Genomic DNA, 20415 nt, shown 5'->3' on the forward strand with positions numbered 1-20415 from the left:
ATTTAATCCTGTTGATTAAAAGTTTTTAACTTTAGTAGAAGCTGCTTAACACCCTCCTTGGTTACTGCTGGAATGGTGCTGTTATGAGGTGGATACGTTATCTAGTTTTGTTCCTCATACAGAATAAACATTAACCAAATGCTTTTACCTTCTGTGCATCATTGACTATTTTACCATCTCAATCTAGTAAAGAAGATCTGTATAAGTGTTAGGATTTCTTTTGTTCCATGATTCATTAAAAATATTCTTCCGTACTGTCCTTTAACCCGTTAGCCATTGATACTCCATTGGTACCTTCAGCTTCCTTTGAGTCAACTGCAGTTCTTAACTTCTAGTTTATATTCATTGCAATCCATTTCCCCTTTTTCCATTTGCTGATTGCTGCATGCTGACTTATCTTTCATATGCTCTCAGCCAAGATGCCCCTCTAACTGAAGCATTATGCTCTGTCAGTATTGCATATAATTATTTTTAGCTTTGAGAAATTGGCCCTTTTACAATGCCAAGAGTCTATATTACTGGCTGGGACTGTATTCTGTTTTCACACAGCAAATAGATCGTGGTCACTTTTGCTAAGGCGTCTGCTAACTCTTTATTTTGCTGAGAATGCATCTTTGTCCCTTTTTAAATAAATAAAATTTTATAAATAACTAATCTGTTTAGTATCTCTTTTTTTGAACCATTTTTACTAACAAATGGTTGTCTTTAGTTACATTTTTCCATATAATTACAAGGATAACTGGCAATGATTTTTATGTACTGTTGAAGAAATTAGTTGTTTTAAGCAATTTTCTCTTTCAAAATGGCCATGCTTTCCCAGAGCTTAATGGCTTTTAAGCTACTTGTGCCCAAGTAGAGAAGGAACTGCTTTTCTAGAGGGGAACATCCAGAGTTACTTTCCAAAGTTTTAGTAACTAGTATCTAAAACCACTACTTCAGGGCATAAGCCAACCTCTAACTTCTGGGGTTTAGGAGGAAATTTCTTCCCTGGGAGCAGGTTGTCCCATATCTGTTAGGGTTTTTTTGTATCTTGTGGCCAAACCCAGCTGCTTCAGTTTTCGAGACAGGATACTGAACTAGATGGAGCACTCATCTTGAATTTCTGTATTCTGATGGAGTGGTTATGGTTCTGTGCTTGCTTCAAAGCAATCATCTGACTTTATGTGCGGAGTGTCTGGTCTGAGGGTTTTGTCCTGAGAGCCTTTGCATTGCTTTGATGTTTGATTAACTCCTCAAAGGAGGTTGAAGTTCCAAGTGCTATTTGATTGTCACATCACACTTGAAGCTCTTGGTGGCTGGCTTGGTTGGAAGGTTGGGCACCATGGATATTTCTCCTGGTTTCATGCAGAAAACTGTACCTGTAGCCTGTTTTGTGCTGCTCTTTATGGATATGTAACACCCTTGTCTTGGTATAATTCCTGTCGGTGGTTGCCCAAGGTTCATAGGCTGTCCCAGCCCCCCTTAACAACGTTTCAGGCTATCACCTGACTGGGGGCAAAGGGATAGAGCTGAAAAGGATTGACTCTTTAGAGTGTGATGGGCTGATTCCTCAAAAGCTATGTAAATATCCACTGAGGAGGAAGACAAAGGCAATGTCTGTCCAGGATGATCTTACTTTTGCTCACTTCCTGAAGAAGCAGCTCCAATTCACTTCCTAAAGCACAAGCCCATCCTTTCTCTTCCTGCAGTCCCCTGCTTTATTAGTTACACACCTTTGAATGAGGCAGGGGTGGGGTGAGGGCTTCAGATAACTGCCTCATTGGGGGCATGGCTAACCTTCAGACAAGGTCTCCCACCAACATAGCACTGTGCACACGAGCACTTGCGTCAGTGTAACTTATGTCACTCGGTGGTGGTTTATTCACACCCCTGTGTGACGTAAGGTATGCCAATATAAGCTGTAGTGTAGATATAGCCTTACTATGTATTTTAGGCATTGATTAAGGCCCAGATTCTGTGGGGCAAGAAAATAGCATGTGGTCATATCATTGGGGCAAAATTAAGGAATAAGGGGCAGCCTTTATGGCAAATTTTAAATGATTTCCCCCTTAAAATAACTCTTTATTTAGGAAGTAGTTTTGCAATTTTACAAATCTCTCTACCACAAGTATAATATTAACAATCACAAAAAATTAATTTTTGTTTAGAGAACTTATACAAAGATAGTCATCGGTGAACCTCCTTGTCATCAAAGGCTTTTTTTCTGCTTTAAACTGAAAAGACTGTTCTTCTTCGAGTGATGGACCCTATTGTATTTCAGTGAGGGCTTATGCATGTGCCCCATGTGTTTGGATCTGGAGATTTTTTTTCAGGTGGTAGTGTTTGTTGATCTGCACATGCGCCTGTGGCTTGCCTCATGGTTTTGTCTGAGGTGATAAAGGGCAGACAGAACCGATCACGTCTCCAGTTCCTTCTGACTGCAACATGGTCTGGATCGGAACTATTAGTGTCCTCTTGCATGTGATGCACTTACTACTACAACAACAAAAAACACAATTGAACATAGTTTTAAAGAGTTTTACCATTTCTATTGGTTTTATAGTAGTTTTAGTAGTTTAGTTTGTTAGTAGAATCAGGGTTCCTTTTTGGGATGTTTTAGTCCCAGTGGAAACGCCTCCACCATACCCACCCCAGCCCCCCGTGTGCGGGTACTGGACTATGCAGAGAACCCAAGACTTTAAAATCAGTGCCTCCTGCCCATGTTCCTTCTTGGTCAGCTACGAAAATCAACGCTGCATCTACTGCTTGGAAGAAGCCCACATTTCATCCAGGTGCAGTATCTGCCACTTCTTCCCAAGCCATACCCAGACTCTCCATCTCTGGAAGTACCTCATGGAAGTTGCCATGAGACCTCATTTTGACCCTGGCCAGGCAACCTCCCTGTACATCAACCTGAGGCTACCAGCGGTGTGCCTTCAACTATGAAGTCGTAGGCTGGCACCAGCAGTACCACCATTGTGAACCATGCGCCGTGGTCTAGTCAGGAGGTAAGGAAGCATGCACATAAGCACGGCAGTAAGTCTTCCTCTAAACCTAAGAAGGGAGAGATTCCTTCCATGAGTTAGTCATGGGGACAGAGTGCAACCTAAAGTGCACAAGCATGAAAAGCAGCTGCATGAATAGACTGATCCGCCTGTACCAAGTGTGGACACACGCACACAGTCAACATCAGCATCGCTCAGAACCAGAGAGCCATAACCTCCAAGAAAGACCACTGCTCTGGTTCCAGGGACTGAGAAAGTTCTCTTGGTGCCAGGGAGGTTGGGAAAAGTGCCAGAGCCCCAGGAAGTGTTTGTTCTGGGAGAATCAAGGTCCCCGCGCTTTCTGGAGCCCTCTACTTCAGACATGCCACATCTGAGGCACTCCTCGCCCACCACTCCAACAATGCACATGCTTCTGCTAGCTCCGATGGTACTGCCAATGGAACTGGTCTCCCAAGTTTTTGTCTTCAGAGGGCTTAGATGAGGGTTAGGGACCATCCATCCTTTCCCGCCACTACGAGTACCCACTGTGGCCTTCTATATTGTGACCATATTCTCCACTCCAGCTGCCACTGGTTTCCTTGTTCCATGGGGCCCTCCTCAGTACCCTCTGGATCCATCCTACTGTCCCTATTGGGGATCATGGCCCTAATACCTTCCCTCAGAACCTGTCCATTCTGTCAGGGAGGCTTCACCTATTTCACCACCTGAGGTGCTTTTGAGTTGATGTTTGGAACCTGTAATGGAAGATGAGCTGCTCAGAAGGTACTGCTGGAACACGAGAAGTTCCCATCATCCTCTCCTAAGGATTCGTGATGTGACGGAGAGACTGCCGAGACTCATCAAGCCCTTGGATCGCTACCCCTTCCTGCTTCTCCACGTGGGCACCAATGATACTGCCAAGAATGACCTTGAGCGGATCACTGCGGACTATGTGGCTCTAGGAAGAAGAATAAAGGAGTTGGATGCGCAAGTGGTGTTCTCGTCCATCCTCCCCGTGGAAGGAAAAGGCCTAGGTAGGGAGCGTCGAATCGTGGAAGTCAACGAATGGCTACGCAGATGGTGTCGGAGAGAAGGCTTTGGTTTCTTTGACCATGGGATGGTGTTCCATGAAGGAGGAGTGCTGGGTAGAGACGGGCTCCATCTTACGAAGAGAGGGAAGAGCATCTTTGCCAGCAGGCTGGCTAACCTAGTGAGGAGGGCTTTAAACTAGGTTCACCGGGGGAAGGAGACCAAAGCCCTGAGGTAAGTGGGAAAGCGGGATACCGGGAGGAAGCACAGGCAGGAATGTCTGTGAGGGGAGGGCTCCTGCCTCATACTGGCAATGAGGGGCGATCAACAGGTTATCTCAAGTGCTTATATACAAATGCACAAAGCCTTGGAAACAAGCAGGGAGAACTGGAGGTCCTGGTGATGTCAAGGAACTATGACGTGATCGGAATAACAGAGACTTGGTGGGATAACTCATATGACTGGAGTACTGTCATGGATGGTTATAAACTGTTCAGGAAGGACAGGCAGGGCAGAAAAGGTGGGGGAGTAGCACTGTATGTAAGGGAGCAGTATGACTGCTCAGAGCTCCGGTACGAAACTGCAGAAAAACCTGAGTGTCTCTGGATTAAGTTTAGAAGTGTGTGCAACAAGAGTGATGTAGTGGTGGGAGTCTGCTATAGACCACCGGACCAGGGGGATGAGGTGGATGAGGCTTTCTTCCGGCAGCTCACGGAAGCTACTAGATCGCATGCCCTGATTCTCATGGGTGACTTTAATTTTCCTGATATCTGCTGGGAGAGCAATACAGCGGTGCATAGACAATCCAGGAAGTTTTTGGAAAGCGTAGGGGACAATTTCCTGGCGCAAGTGCTAGAGGAGCCAACTAGGGGGGGTGCTTTTCTTGACCTGCTGCTCACAAACCGGGTAGAATTAGTGGGGGAAGCAAAAGTGGATGGGAATCTGGGAGGCAGTGACCATGAGTTGGTTGAGTTCAGGATCCTGACGCAGGGAACAAAGGTAAGCAGCAGGATACGGACCCTGGACTTCAGGAAAGCAGACTTCGACTCCCTCAGGGAACGGATGGCCAGGATCCCCTGGGGGACTAACTTGAAGGGGAAAGGAGTCCAGGAGAGCTGGCTGTATTTCAAGGAATCCCTGTTGAGGTTACAGGGACAAACCATCCCGATGAGTCGAAAGAATAGTAAATATGGCAGGCGACCAACTTGGCTTAATGGTGAAATCCTAGCGGATCTTAAACATAAAAAAGAAGCTTACAAGAAGTGGAAGGTTGGACATATGACCAGGGAAGAGTATAAAAATATTGCTCGGGCATGTAGGAATGTTATCAGGAGGGCCAAATCGCACCTGGAGCTGCAGCTAGCCAGAGATGTCAAGAGTAACAAGAAGGGTTTCTTCAGGTATGTTGGCAACAAGAAGAAAGCCAAGGAATGTGTGGGCCCCTTACTGAATGAGGGAGGCAACCTAGTGACAGAGGATGTGGAAAAAGCTAATGTACTCAATGCTTTTTTTGCCTCTGTTTTCACTAACAAGGTCAGCTCCCAGACTGCTGCGCTGGGCATCACAAAATGCGGAAGAGATGGCCAGCCCTCTGTGGAGATAGAGGCGGTTAGGGACTATTTAGAAAAGCTGGACGTGCACAAGTCCCTGGGGCCGGACGAGTTGCATCCGAGAGTGCTGAAGGAATTGGCGGCTGTGATTGCAGAGCCACTGGCCATTATCTTTGAAAACTCGTGGCGAACCGGGGAAGTCCCGGATGACTGGAAAAAGGCTAATGTAGTGCCAATCTTTAAAAAAGGGAAGAAGGAAGATCCTGGGAACTACAGGCCAGTCAGCCTCACCTCAGTCCCTGGAAAAATCATGGAGCAGGTCCTCAAAGAATCAATCCTGAAGCACTTGCATGAGAGGAAAGTGATCAGGAACAGCCAGCATGGATTCACCAAGGGAAGGTCATGCCTGACTAATCTAATCGCCTTTTATGATGAGATTACTGGTTCTGTGGATGAAGGGAAAGCAGTGGATGTATTGTTTCTTGACTTTAGCAAAGCTTTTGACACGGTCTCCCATAGTATTCTTGTCAGCAAGTTAAGGAAGTATGGGCTGGATGAATGCACTATAAGGTGGGTAGAAAGCTGGCTAAATTGTCGGGCTCAACGGGTAGTGATCAATGGCTCCATGTCTAGTTGGCAGCCGGTATCAAGTGGAGTGCCCCAAGGGTCGGTCCTGGGGCCGGTTTTATTCAATATCTTCATAAATGATCTGGAAGATGGTGTGGATTGCACTCTCAGCAAATTTGCGGATGATACTAAACTGGGAGGAGTGGTAGATACGCTGGAGGGGAGGGATAGGATACAGAAGGACCTAGACCAATTGGAAGATTGGGCCAAAAGGAATCTGATGAGGTTCAATAAGGATAAGTGCAGGGTCCTGCACTTAGGACGGAAGAACCCAATGCACAGCTACAGACTAGGGACCGAATGGCTAGGCAGCAGTTCTGCAGAAAAGGACCTAGGGGTGACAGTGGACGAGAAGCTGGATATGAGTCAGCAGTGTGCCCTTGTTGCCAAGAAGGCCAATGGCATTTTGGGATGTATAAGTAGGGGCATAGCGAGCAGATCGAGGGACGTGATCGTTCCCCTCTATTCGACATTGGTGAGGCCTCATCTGGAGTACTGTGTCCAGTTTTGGGCCCCACACTTCAAGAAGGATGTGGATAAATTGGAGAGAGTCCAGCGAAGGGCAACAAAAATGATTAGGGGACTGGAACACATGAGTTATGAGGAGAGGCTGAGGGAGCTGGGATTGTTTAGCCTGCAGAAGAGAAGAATGAGGGGGGATTTGATAGCTGCTTTCAACTACCTGAAAGGGGGTTCCAAAGAGGATGGCTCTAGACTGTTCTCAATGGTAGCAGATGACAGAACGAGGAGTAATGGTCTCAAGTTGCAGTGGGGGAGGTTTAGATTGGATATTAGGAAAAACTTTTTCACTAAGAGGGTGGTGAAACACTGGAATGCGTTACCTAGGGAGGTGGTAGAATCTCCTTCCTTAGAGGTTTTTAAGGTCAGGCTTGACAAAGCCCTGGCTGGGATGATTTAACTGGGAATTGGTCCTGCTTTGAGCAGGGGGTTGGACTAGATGACCTTCTGGGGTCCCTTCCAACCCTGATATTCTATGATTCTATGATTCTATGATTCCTGATGCAGTAGTGGTTTCAATGTCCTGCCCATCTTCTGATGACTACCAGGAATTCCAGGATCTCCTGCGTGGGGTGGCTGGAGAGCTTCACATTCCCCAGAAGGAGATCCAAGACACTCAGCATAAGCTGCTGGATATACTTCTCTTAGGTCGACTCTGCTTGGCCTCGATATCAAACAATGATGCCATCCTTGAGCCAGCTCACACAATTTGGCATACGCCAGCCCCATGTACACCTACCCCAAAGGGGGCAGAAAAGGATACTTGTACCAGTCAAGGAGTCTGAGTTCTGTTCTCACCTCCACCTCCCAATTCACTTGTGGTCCATGCAGCGACAGAACGGGCTAGGCAACAGCATCCATGCTCCACCCCATCCAGCAGGGAGGGCAAGCAACTGGACTTTTCAGGCTGCAAAGTCTTCTTTTCAGTCAGCCTTCAATATAGGATTTCAAATGATCAGGCATTACTTGCCAAATACAATTTCCTGAATTACAGAAAATTTAAGGACTTTGCCGAGAAACTTCCACAACAGGAACAGACCTGATTCCAGAAGATTAAAAAAATCTCATCCTCCAGGACCACCCTCAGTCTTCCTCCTCCCAGGTGCAACCCCTACAGAAGAGGTATTTCTGAGGAACTCTAGAGAGCTGTCAGCCACCTTGCCTGCTGCCATACAACCACACCACCCCATTTGAGTGTCGTCTAGCACTCTTTTACAAGCTTGAGTGCAATAACATACAAGTGGGTGCTAAATGTCATCCAATATGGCTATACGATTGAGTTCTTTATGCTACCTCATCCACAGCCCCCTTCCCCATCCCTCCTCAAGGACTACTCATGACAGCAACTTCGCCCTGGAGGTGGCCTCCTGACTACAAAGAGGGACGATAGTGGGTTCCTCTGGACTTTTCTATTCAACTTACTTCCTGATACCTCAATAGAAGGATGGGTGGAGCCCAATCCTGTATCTCTATAGTCTCAATTGATTCATCTGCAAAACCCAAGTTTCATATGGTCACCTTAGCAGCCATCATCCCATCATTAGAAGAAGGCATTTGCTTATGGCTCTCCATGTGCAGGATGCTTATTTTCACATGAACATCCATCTGTCCCACCGAAGGTTCCTGATGTTTACGGTAGTCCTTCAGCACTTTCAATACAGGGTCCTGCCATTTGGACTCACCACTGCTCCCAGGTTTCAGAGTAGCAGCCGTGTTAGTCTGTATCCGCAAAAAGAACAGGATGACTTGTGGCACCTTAGAGACTAACCAATTTATTTGAGCATAAGCTTTCATGAGCTACAGCTCACTTCATCGGATGCATTCAGTGGAAAAGCTTTCGCCATCAGGGAGGCCTATCTCTGGGGAATACAAGGACCCCATAACGCCTATCTCAATGACTGGCTCTTAGCAGCGTGGTCCAGAGATGAAGTCCTGATTTCTACCTCCATATTACTCAGACTCCTTTCAACCCATACGGTCATCATCAATGTTGAAAAATCAACTTTGGACCCCACATGGTCCCTAGAATTCATAGGGGCCTCCATCAGCTTAGTCATAGCACAAGCATAGCTACCAAGGAACGTAGTCCAGTCTTTTGTAGCCCGAGTAGTCTTTCTTAGGAACTCGTAGCCCGAGTAGTCAGTGGTCCTTCTCTCTTGCCTATCTCTCTTTGGCCATATGGCCTTGGGCACATACATCACTGCCTTGGCTCACCTCCACCTTTGCTGCCTCCTAGATGTGGCTCCAGAGAGTTTACTCACCCATGGATCTGATACTGATGGTTTCTACTGAAGTACACTCTTCCCTCCAGTGGTGGACAGGCCCCGATGGGTCACAGAATCATAGAATATCAGGGTTGGGAGGGACCTCAGAAGGTCATCTAGTCCAATCCGCAACTAAATCATCCCAGCCAGGGCTTTGTCAAGCTCGACCTTAAAAACCTCAAAGGAAGGAGATTCTACCACCTCCCTAGGTAACGCATTCCAGTGCTTCACCACCCTCCTCGTGAAAAAGGTTTACCTAATATCCAACAGGTCTGTGTGAGGGTCCCCTTTCTCCCATCCTCCCCGGACAATACAGTCATTACCAACACATCCCGCATAGGGTGGGAGATTGCATAACGCAGGGAACATTGACCCCTCAAGAATTCAGGATGCAAGTCAACATTCTAGAACTCTGAGCTGTTAGGAAGGCATGCCAAGCATTTCTCCTATCCATTTGTTCCCATCACGGTCTTATCATGCTGGACAACACTGCCACTGTTTACTACATCAACAAACAAGGGGGCATGAAGTTAACGGCTCTGTTTCTGGTGAAGTGGTCAGTCTGTGATATTGGTGCATCGTCCACAAGATCCTTTTATCTGCAGCCTATCTTCGAGGGACTCAGAAAGTGATTGCAGATTCGCTCAGCTGACCATTCGTGATCGATCACAAGTGGGAACTCCACGATACCATAGTAAGCGACATCTTCAACAAATGGGAGACTGCAACGTGGGATCTCTTTGCCTCCCCCGAGGCACATACTGCACTGAGAGAGGTATTGGTTTCCACTTGCAATGCACTCATTCTCTGCTGGTCAGACTAGATCAACTACATCTTCCCCACCACCATTCCTGCTATGGGTACTCCACAAGATCGGGCAGGAGAGAGCAGTGGTAATCCTGATTGCCCTACTGTGAGCCAGACAGTTCTGCAGAGAAGGTTGGGAAACCATGTCAGCTTGCCCTCCACTTCCCATCCCCACTTTCCCTGAGCTGCTAACGCAACATAATAGGAAGATCAGACATCCTGATCAGCAGACACTTCACCTCACAGTGTGGTATTTAGATGGGCATCTTCTCTAGAATGAGAGTGTTCATCAGAAGTGCAAGACAACCTCTTGAGCAGCAGGAAGGAGTCCACTAGGCGTTTCTTCCAGGCCAAGTGGAGCCGCTTCACTAGTGAAGTGAAGAGTATATAGCTTCTAGTTGCTGGCTTTCAGCTAGATCATAATGGTCCCTTCTGACCTTAATATCTATGGTTCTGGTTCTACCAGGGTGTGTTGGCAAGCGTGGGCAGCATTTATTTTTGCCTGTGTCCTACATGAAGCTGTAGTGGTTGAAATCAATGAGTAAGCATTGGGCAGACTCTCTTCTGCGCAAATTTTGTTGTTTTTTTTCTCTGTTGCTTATGCTTGGTCAAATAGAACAAATTTTACATTTTCTTCCTTTGCACCTATTGTAAGTCCTATTTTTATAACCTGTTTGTTTATAATTAATTATAACCCCTAAATATTGCCTTTAGTGTCATATTTCTTATGGTTCACTTGAGGCAAGAAGAGCAGATAACAGGGAGGAGGAGCTGTGAGTCCTGCCCCTTAGTACTCCTGCTGGTTAGATGCTTGCCAGCAGAACTTGTAACCACTAGGGGTATGTCTACGCTGTAATGAAAAACCCACAGCACTAAGTCTCTGAGCCTGTGTCAGATGACTTGTGCTTGTGGAGCTAAAAAATGCAGCCTAGATGTCTGGGCCCTGAGACCCTCCCCCATCACAGGGTCTCGGAGCTCGGACTCCAGCCCAAACCCAGACGTCTGCAATTTTATAGCCCCATAGCCTGAGTCATCTGACCTGGGCCAGTCGCGGCCATGTCCCCAGTCTCTTATTGCAGTGTGGATGTACCCTGTGAGGCCCGTGGTGAAGAGCGAATGGTAGCTACAAATCCATCACTGTTGAGCCCTCTCTGGTTAGGGACTCATGACTAATGTAGCACACACATTAACATTTGCAAAAAGAAAAGGAGGACTTGTGGCACCTTAGAGACTAACCAATTTATTTGAGCATAAGCATCCGAAGAAGTGAGCTGTAGCTCACGAAAGCTTATGCTCAAATAAATTGGTTAGTCTCTAGGGTGCCACAAGTCCTCCTTTTCTTTTCGTGAATACAGACTAACACGGCTGCTACTCTGAAACCTGACATTAACGTTTGTTAATTTAAAGGAAGCATCACTACCAGACATCTGTATCACCTGTTCCCAAACTAGCCCGTGAACTATTGGGCAAATGCTCTGGCAAGAATTGATTAGTCACAAATCCTACTGTCTCTTTACTTCTAGGCTGCTCATTGAAGAGAGAAGCCAGGAGACATTTAAAAGCAAATGGAGAGGAGGAGGGCAGAGAAGGATCTGACCTAGATGCCTCTATTAGGGACCTCTGCTACATAAGAGGAAAAACTAACACGAGCCCCATTCCCCTGTTGGAGCCACCTGTGGGACTGGAGTTTCTACCAACAGCAGGAGAGAAATATAAAAGGGAGAAGGAACGTAGTAACTCAAGCAGTGCATCCAAGGAAGAGCAGGGGGTGAAGAGGGGGAGGAGAGAAACAGGTACCTAGACAGCATACCTAGGGTAGAAGGGAATGAAGTTGTATGTAGCAAAAGGAAAGACACTTTATGAAAGAGTTTGTTATGAATACAACAACAAAAAAGATATTCTGTGTGGTGTTTGTGAGTGTAATACTTTATCTAAAATTGTAACTTTCATGCATGCTCTGCTTGGCTAATGATTCAGCTGAAGAAAGGGTATATTTGCTTTTGCTTTTTATTTAATTTTAATGTATTTGGATTTAATTATACACACAAGATGGTCTATTCAGAGTCTTGCTATCCTTTCCATCAACTACAAATAGACTATGAAAACCATTACAAAATCAATACAGTAGTGTATTCTCTATTCTAGTCATTCTCCCCTCCCCCATATCATACATACTATCACCAACCTGCAGACCTATTATAAATTAAATAAATTGTCCCCCATCCCTCTCCTTGTCCCTAAATAAACACTTTCCCTAATCACTTCAGCTCTCCCCAAATGCCTGCTCAAAGTATACTTTCCAGCATGCCCTAAAGGTCAGTTAAGTTAGGCTGTTTGGAACTAGGAGATGGTTTGACATTGTAATTCGCTCCCCTCAGAGCGGGTGGTCTGTGAACAGCTCCCTTTTCTGTACCTAGGGAGCTCTAGTTCATATGCCTCTGCTGATCACAACTACTGCAGGATTGCACAAGGAAAGAAGTGTGTTTTATGTTGGATGATCCCAACCCATTTATGGCATTAAAACTCAAAATCAGCAACTGGGAGCCAAGGGATAGGTCCTGGAGCACTGTCATCATGTACTTGCAGCAAGATACTCCATTTAACAAACGAGTTGCAACATTCTGCACTAGCTTTAGCTTGTGAATGATTTAAGATGTAACCTATGTGTATAGCACATTGCAGAAGTCCAATCTAAAGGTGACAAAGGCATGGACTATAGTGGCAAAGTCTTCATCTGAGAGGGAAGGATGCAACCCCATTGCCAGTGGTAGGAAAAGGGTGTCTTGGTCACTGCTTTTGTTTGAGCATCTAGCAGCAGTTGGAAATTTAACCAGACCCTTAATTTTTTAATTTTACTACCAGTTATGTCCAGACACCTTCAGAGGATCTGACATAAGCCACCCCTTCCAATTGCCTCCCTTAACTCACTATAATCATTCCATTTTTATCTGTAATAGGTCTCATCCAGCTCACTCTCATCCATAGCCAATCTTGTCCAGAGCTAGGGAAGATGCTGAACTTCACACTCTGAGCTGTAGGAAATGGCAAAAAATCTATCATCAATATATTGAAATATTTAGGGCCATATTACTTTGCCACTCATTTAGCATGTTCATTGATTGACATCATAGAACTTTGCGATACTTCACATGAAAGAGCCCTCAGGATCTTGCCACAAAAAGTAACACAGCCATTAAAGAGCAGCCCTGTTGACTTGCCATAACACTTCACGATCTGTGGTACTGAAGGCAGAGCTGATAACAAGGATTACGGATTTTTATCCTTTGCCCAGAGAAAATTGCTAACCAACACCAGAAGTGCAATCTCTGTACCTAGGTTGGAACCCTGATCAGCAAGGTGCAGGGAGCTCCAGATACTGAGAAATTAGTTTTACTGTAACCTTTTCCATAATCTCTGCTAAAGGTAAGAGATTAGGTACTAGTTGATAGTCTGCTTTGAGGTGGGTTTCTGGACAGAAGCTGAAAACATGCTTCCTATAGAGCATTAAACACTCTGCTCTTCAAAGGAGGTGTTAGCATGCTCCAGTTGTGAAGGATCCAGTTGTGTGCCTTTCCTATCTCTCTGGTGGTCTGTACCAGTCAAGAAGGACTGAGACCCAAATAACAGGTTGTGGCATGAAGTTCTACCAGTGCATGATACAGACCAAAACTCAACCAGAGAGAGAACCTGGTATTTATCTCTTCCCAGACCCTATCTCAGATATGGAGACTTCAGTCTGCCTCTGACTTTTATCTGTAAAGTAACCAGAGGTTACCTCCAAATTAGAGAAAGTCTCATCAGCAATCAGATGAAGTCAGTCTGCATTAACCAGTCTATCTGCAATCAGACCGAATCCATTGATCAGGACTTTGCACATGCTATAGTGGAAGTCAAGAGATTTTTTTGCCATCTGTATAGCCACACCATATACATTTAAAAACATCTGTCCTCTTGTCTGCTTTCTGTCACAGGTCCACTGTAAATCTTTGTATCCTCCCGTGCTGTAGTTGTATATTACATTTAGCCCCATATCATACATAGTTACTCCGAGCACTCCTCATAATCACTGAATCATTATAGCCCTCGAGATTCCTTCTGTTCTTTGATATTGCTGTTAGTTCATCTCATGCATCCTTGTGTGGATGTACTGGTACTTTTGAGAGGATTGATGATTTAGAGTCCACTGCTATTATCCATAGATTGTCCAGAGCAGGTACTAGGAAGATGGCATTCTTTTGGTGTATTCAACTTTGAAATAATACTAGAGGGTTTAATTTTCCTATAATACATGGGTCCTGGAGGGGATCTCACCTTGGGACAGTACAGAGCTCCCTCTTTGCCTGGTGATGGCTACTTTGGAACCAGCCCACATACCAAAAATGACTGATTCAGAAGAAGGTCCTCTGGGGCAACTTTCTTAGCCATGTCTTCTCCCCAGTGACCTCAAACCAAACTGTTTCCACCAAAGCAGAGCTTCTAGACTGTCAGATAAAATAATACAATCTCTTCCTAGTTGTCCTTAATCACAGCCCACAGCTCTGACTGTGAAGCAGGGAGAGGGAATTTTTGTTGAGGGAGAGTCACTGTATTTAGGTCAAATTATTTGAGAAAATTTAAAATTTGTTTGTAGCGAGGAGACGACTCACCAGTGTGGTGCTTCCTGCTGGTCGTCTTGGGGATTAGCTCTTGTCCAGCCCAGAGCGCCCTCTGCAGGCCGGTGTCTTGCCTGCCTCAGGCCCCATGTCCCTCCTGGACTCCGGTGCCCCTTTACCTCAGGGTTTTGCCCCAGCAGTACCCCCACTCTCTCTGGGTCTCCCATCCCAGGGGAATCCCCAACCCTCTAAACCCGCCTTGCCTCGGTGGCTACTGCCAGTCGTCATCTAGCTCCCGCTCACTGGGGCAGACAGCAGTCTGTAATGGCCACGCATCATTGGCAAGGGGTTAGGACCAGCTGCCTCTGCCTATTCCTAGGCTGCACCTCTGAGGCCCCAGTACCTCTTCGTAGGCCTTCAACAAGGCCTGCAGCCTGGGGTTTTACCAGGCTGGAGCTCCCTAGCTCCTCTTGCCCTGCCCCAATACTGCTCTGCTTCAGGTACCTTCCTCTCAGGCAGCTAGCCCATCCTACTCCAGGGCTAGAGTGAGACTCCTCCAGCTTCTTACCCACAGCCCTCTTATCAGGACCAGCTGGGCGCTAATTGAGCAGGCCACAGCTGTGGCTGCTTCCCCAATCAGGTTAGCTTGGCTGCTTTTAACCCCTGTTCTCCAGGAGTGGGGCAGATGCCCCACTACAGTGTTATATATCTGGTGGCAGTCCCTAACCACAAGGATGTTGCACCCTAAAGTAGGCTTGGTACTTGGTACTTCAGCTGGGAGCTGGCATTTGGGGAAATTGGAGAAAGAATGTTTGTCTGAGAATTCATTTCTTCAGAAAGAAAAGGAGGACTTGTGGCACCTTAGAGACTAGCAGATTTATTTGAGCATAAACTTTCGTGAGCTACAGCTCACTTCATCGGATGCATTCAGTGGCAAGTACTCCTTTTCTTTTTTCGAATACAGACTAACACAGCTGCTACTCTGAAACATTTCTTCAGAGTAACTGTCTGAGATGATTTAAAGATTGAATTTTTATTCTCAAACACTTAAGAGGGAGTGAAGAATAATTTAAGAAAAGGATGGACATGAACATCCAGTAATATACCTGCAGAGAAGTACGGCTGTTTTTGTTTTAAGAGACAGGGCATGAACCAACTTGGACCTAAGGTTTTCTCCACCCTTACATACAGAGAATGACAAATTTAACGAAATAATAAGAGTGGTGTGAAAGATAGCCCTCTTTCTCTACTCTTGCCTCCAGGAATGGAGGATTGAGTTGCTGCAGCAGCAGGGAAACGGATAATCTTGTGACTTTTCTGGTGCATGGTCATTTGCCAAACGTTCTCACTTGCTACTTTTTTTTTTTTTAAACTTTGTATATTTATAAACTTAGTTTAGCACTTGGTTCATTTGTTTTTGCATGAAGTTTAACTGTTCTCTCACAGATTTTGAAGCACCCTTTTGAAGGGTAGAGGGGAGACAATAAGAAGTGAAATCAGAAAATGTTGCATGTCAGGATCTGTTCCAGGGGACAAAATAGTTGCTGATTGTGATTGCAGATGAAACAGGGTACTGAGTCATTGTTTCAGACTTGAATGTATTGTTGAGGCTCTACATTTGCCATCTGAGATGCACTAGCCTCAAGGACACACGTCTGAAGTGACAAATGGGTGAGCATTACATCAGACACCCCACATGATAGGTTTCAGAGTAACAGCCGTGTTAGTCTGTCTTTGCAAAAAGAAAAGGAGTACTTGTGGCACCTTAGAGACTAACCAATTTATTTGAGCATGAGCTTTCGTGAAAGCTCATGCTCAAATAAATTGGTTAGTCTCTAAGGTGCCACAAGTACTCCTTTTCTTTTTCCCACATGATATGTGACAGACCTGAGTAACTTAACCTGGAGTTGTTGGAAAAGCTCTTAAGTTTTTGTATGATTTAGGTGAAGTTTTGTCATCTGTAGACCAAATACTTGTATTTCACCAGTGACACCTTTTTATTCATCAGGATTAATGTAAAAAAATGTTCTTTCATGCAGGACACAGCTTAGGCTATGGCTTTGTGAACTATGTGAGTGCTAAAGATGCTGAAAGAGCAATAAACACACTGAATGGCCTGAGACTTCAGTCAAAAACAATCAAGGTAACAAGCATGGATTTTAAAGCTTAATATTGTAAAAGTGTAACTTATACATAAAGAACAGTTAACTGGAACTCTGTCTTCTAAAACTTTAATGCATTCTCCTAGTAAGTTGTCTCCCCAATTCCTTTTCGACTTCTATATGCCTTGCAAGATTAAAAGCTCAAGAATGGATGTTGGTTTAGCATCTTGCATAACTTAAAGCAGTGCTTCTTTTGATGTAAGAAAATGTTTGAAAAGCTTAGCTGGTGAGATAAATTATTTTGAAAACTTATAATTAGCATTTTGTTGTTTCATTACTGTCTTAAAACTGCTTTGAGGGCTTTTGGACTGATTTTCATAAATGCTGGACACCCAGCAGCTGCCCCTGAATTAAGTGTGGATTGCCAAGTATTCAGCACTTTTTTCTCTGAGTTCCCAAAGTATCTGTCTCTTTGATACCACTCTAAAGCACAATAGCCACCCCAAGTAGGCAGCTCAAGTCATGCCCATTTGTTTTGCAAATCTATTTGTCAATTATATTGGTAACTTACATTGGAAGAAGTTCTTATAAGTCTGAGATGTTTTAGATTCCATGCTCAGATAAATATTTGTTTTGTCATTTGCTTTTCTTGAGTGAATGCTGTGCATCAGAGAGCATCAGAAACTGGGAACAGGGTGTTTATAGGGGAACCGTGCAGTGGAATGAGCTGTCAAACACCTCAGCTTTTGTAATAGCTTTATTTTCAAAGATATTCTCTCTCTCTCTCTCTCTCTCTCTCTCTCCATTTTTAGAGCACCCATCACTATAGTATCTAGGTGCCAATTTACATACCCCTGGTGTACATAATTACTGGCAGGTCATGGGTTCTATCTCAATGCCATATGGTGACGACTGTGGTGTCTGTGCACAGTAGGTAAGATTATTCCAGATTGTTGCCTGGCTTTTGGATTGAACTCATGTGAATCTCAGGTACTCAATGAGCTCTGCCTTAAAACAAAGGAAAGACATGCACAATGTATATATACCATTGTCCTGAAAAGGATAGACTCTCAGATCAGCTGAAATATTTGCCTGTAACTTTCTTTTTCTGTACTAGAAGGTTTGAAGAAGGATAAAAGGTGTATTTTTGCTGGTTAACTGTCCCTAACTCAGGTGCTAAAGCCTGTATTGATGTCATGAGTTCTTCAATTGGTATGTTCTGTGCTTGAATATAGGTTTCAGAGTAACAGCCGTATTAGTCTGTATTTGCAAAAAGAAAAGGAATACTTGTGGCACCTTCGAGACTAACCAATTTATTTGAGCATAAGCTTTCGTGAGCTACAGCTCACTTCATCCGATAAGTGAGCTGTAGCTCACGAAAGCTTATGCTCAAATAAATTGGTTAGTCTCGAAGGTGCCACAAGTATTCCTTTTCTTTTTGCTTGAATATAGTTACTGGTTCTTAGTAGGCACTGAAATTATTACAAAATAAGATATGATACACGAAGCAAAGCTCACATTGGGGCTGCTCAGTGTATTATATGTCAGTTGGCAGGATCAATGCTGGGCCTGTAGTTGGCTCATCAGAGTAATGATGCCACTTAGGGGCACGTCTACACTGGCAAAGTTACAGTGCCGGCAGTTACAGCGCCGCTCAGAGAGTGCTCACACTGTCAGCTGCCTGCGCAGTAGCATGTTCACACTTGCGTCAGTATTTGGAGCGGTGCACTCTGGGCAGCTATCCCACAGAGCACCTCTTTCTTTTCTGCTACTAAGACTTGTGGGAAGGTAGAGGGGGTTGTGGGGCATCCTGGGTCCCGTACCAGTGACCCGTGATGCATTGCTTCGCATCCCAGCGCTTCCGTCCGCATTCAACACTGTCTTTCAACGGTTTGTGTACTGCACGCCCTGCCTATTTGGGCAGGAATGGATCCCGCACTGCTGACCAGTATGCTGCTTGCTCTGACCAGCACATCATGAGTGGCAGTGGAGTTATTCCTTAAACTACAAAGGCAAGAGGAGTGCGACATTGATTTCACCACGCATAATAGCTATGACATGAGATTGCTTGTGGTATTCGTATAGGACCACAGTGGAGTGCCGTTTTTATGCTTGGGGAAACCAGCACTGAATGTTAGGATCACATCATCATGCACATCTGGGGTGATGAGCAGTGGCTGCAGAACTTTCGGATGAGGAAAGCCACATTCATGGGACTCTGTGATGAGCTCGCCCAAGCCCTGCAGCACAAGGACACAACAATGAGAGCTTCCCTCCCAATGGAGAAGTGCGTGGCAATCACACTGTGGCAGCTGACTACTCCAGACTGCTACTGATTGGTTGCTAATCAGTTCGGAGTGGGAAAGTCTACCATTGGACTCATGTTGACTGAAGTGTGCAGGGCCATTAATCGCATCCTGCTCTGAAAGATGGTGACTCTGGGTAACGTGCATGACATTGTGGATGGCTTTGCACAAATGGACTTCCCTAACTGCAGAGGGGCGATAGATGGCATGCATATTCCAATTCTGGCACCAGACTGCCCAGCCACCGAGTACTTTAATCGCAAGGGGTATTTCTCAATGGTTCTCCAGGCGCTTTTGTGGATCACGCACGCATCTTTTGGAACACTGGCCTGTTCAGGAAGCTGCAAGCAGGGACTTTCTTCCCAGACCAGACAATCACTGTAGGGGAGGTCGAAATGCCCATTGTGATCCTGGGAGACCCCACCTACCCTTAATGCCGTGGCTTATGAAGCCATACGTGGGGCAACTTGACAGCAGCAAGGAGCAGTTCAACAACAGGCTGAGCAAGTGCAGAATGACACTGGAGTGTGTTTTTGGCCATTTAAAAGCCCGCTGGCGCTGCCTCTATGGAAAGCTGTTCCTGACCAATGACAATATTCCTATGCATATAGCCGTGTGCCATACGCTTCTGTCAAGGCTGATTCCCCATTCTAGCACTTTGAGCGCAGAAGGTAGGGGCCTGCAAGGATTCTAAAAATTAATACTTGTCACCCCATGCTTGTTTTAAACTCCCAAGGTTACAGCTTTGCTCTGACCTTGGCTCAGTAAACAGTGCCACCACCCAAGTGAAAAACTGCCTCTTGCAAATCCCGGAAAAACTCACTTGAAGTTTTCCCTAAGGCCCCTTGGCTTTTCCATCCCTCCCTTGGGAAAGCTGAGAGAGAAAACAAACAAAAGGGAAATCCAGCTGTTGCCACCAGCTAATTGGTTTTGTGTCTTAAAGGGTAAGGTCTGTGCATATGTTTTTCAATCAGGTTTTTTAAGAGAGGTAAATTTTATTAAAAAAGAAGAAAGGAAACACATCTGGAAAATCAGGCTATTGCTTGATTTTATAAAGCAACTGGAAAGGGGTTAAACACCAGGAATGGCTCCCTGGAGGCCAGCTTAACGTTACAAAAGAAAACAAAAATATCTGAGCTTATCACAGAGGAAATCCACAACCCAAAATAGAGAAATAAATCTGATCACATCTATCTAAACATTCCCTGTCCCAATGAATCCTTCTAGGTATGGAAGATCATTTTTCATACATGGTTCAAACTTTACACAGCATTCCTGCTGTCCCTGTCTCTTCAGCCAAGAGAGAACAACCAGAGAGACAAAGGGAAAGCTTTTTTTCCCATTTTTAAAAAGTTCTAGCCTTCCCATTGGCTCTTTTGGTCAGGTGCCCACTCCCTTTCCTTTACCTGGGGGACGTTGTTAACCCTTTACAGGTAAAGCAAGCAGAGAACAGCCACCAAGAGGAACTTAATAGCTAACTGGTTGGCTGGGTGCCCATAAAAGGGAGCACCCCCCCTTCCTCTCCCTCCCTCCCCTGCTTAATTTATCACAGCTCCAGAATATTTGTTAAGGGAAGGGTGAAAACTTCACTCAGGGTTGTACCACAGAGGCTCAGCACCTGGAGGCTGAGATTGAACAACCAGACACCAAGGCTAT

General features: G+C 45.3%; 1 protein-coding gene across 1 annotated transcript in view; it reads left to right on the plus strand.

The window, feature by feature from the left end:
* ELAVL1 (ELAV like RNA binding protein 1) overlaps positions 1-20415 on the plus strand; it is a 112557-nt gene that overhangs the window by 56884 nt on the left and 35258 nt on the right. Inside the window, exon 3 of the mRNA XM_073324407.1 lies at positions 16391-16494. Within this exon, the coding sequence (XP_073180508.1) occupies positions 16391-16494 (104 nt within the window). The remainder of the gene's footprint in view (positions 1-16390; positions 16495-20415) is intronic.

The sequence above is a fragment of the Lepidochelys kempii genome, chromosome 25, assembly GCF_965140265.1.
Source record: "Lepidochelys kempii isolate rLepKem1 chromosome 25, rLepKem1.hap2, whole genome shotgun sequence".
NCBI lineage: Eukaryota > Metazoa > Chordata > Testudines > Cheloniidae > Lepidochelys > Lepidochelys kempii.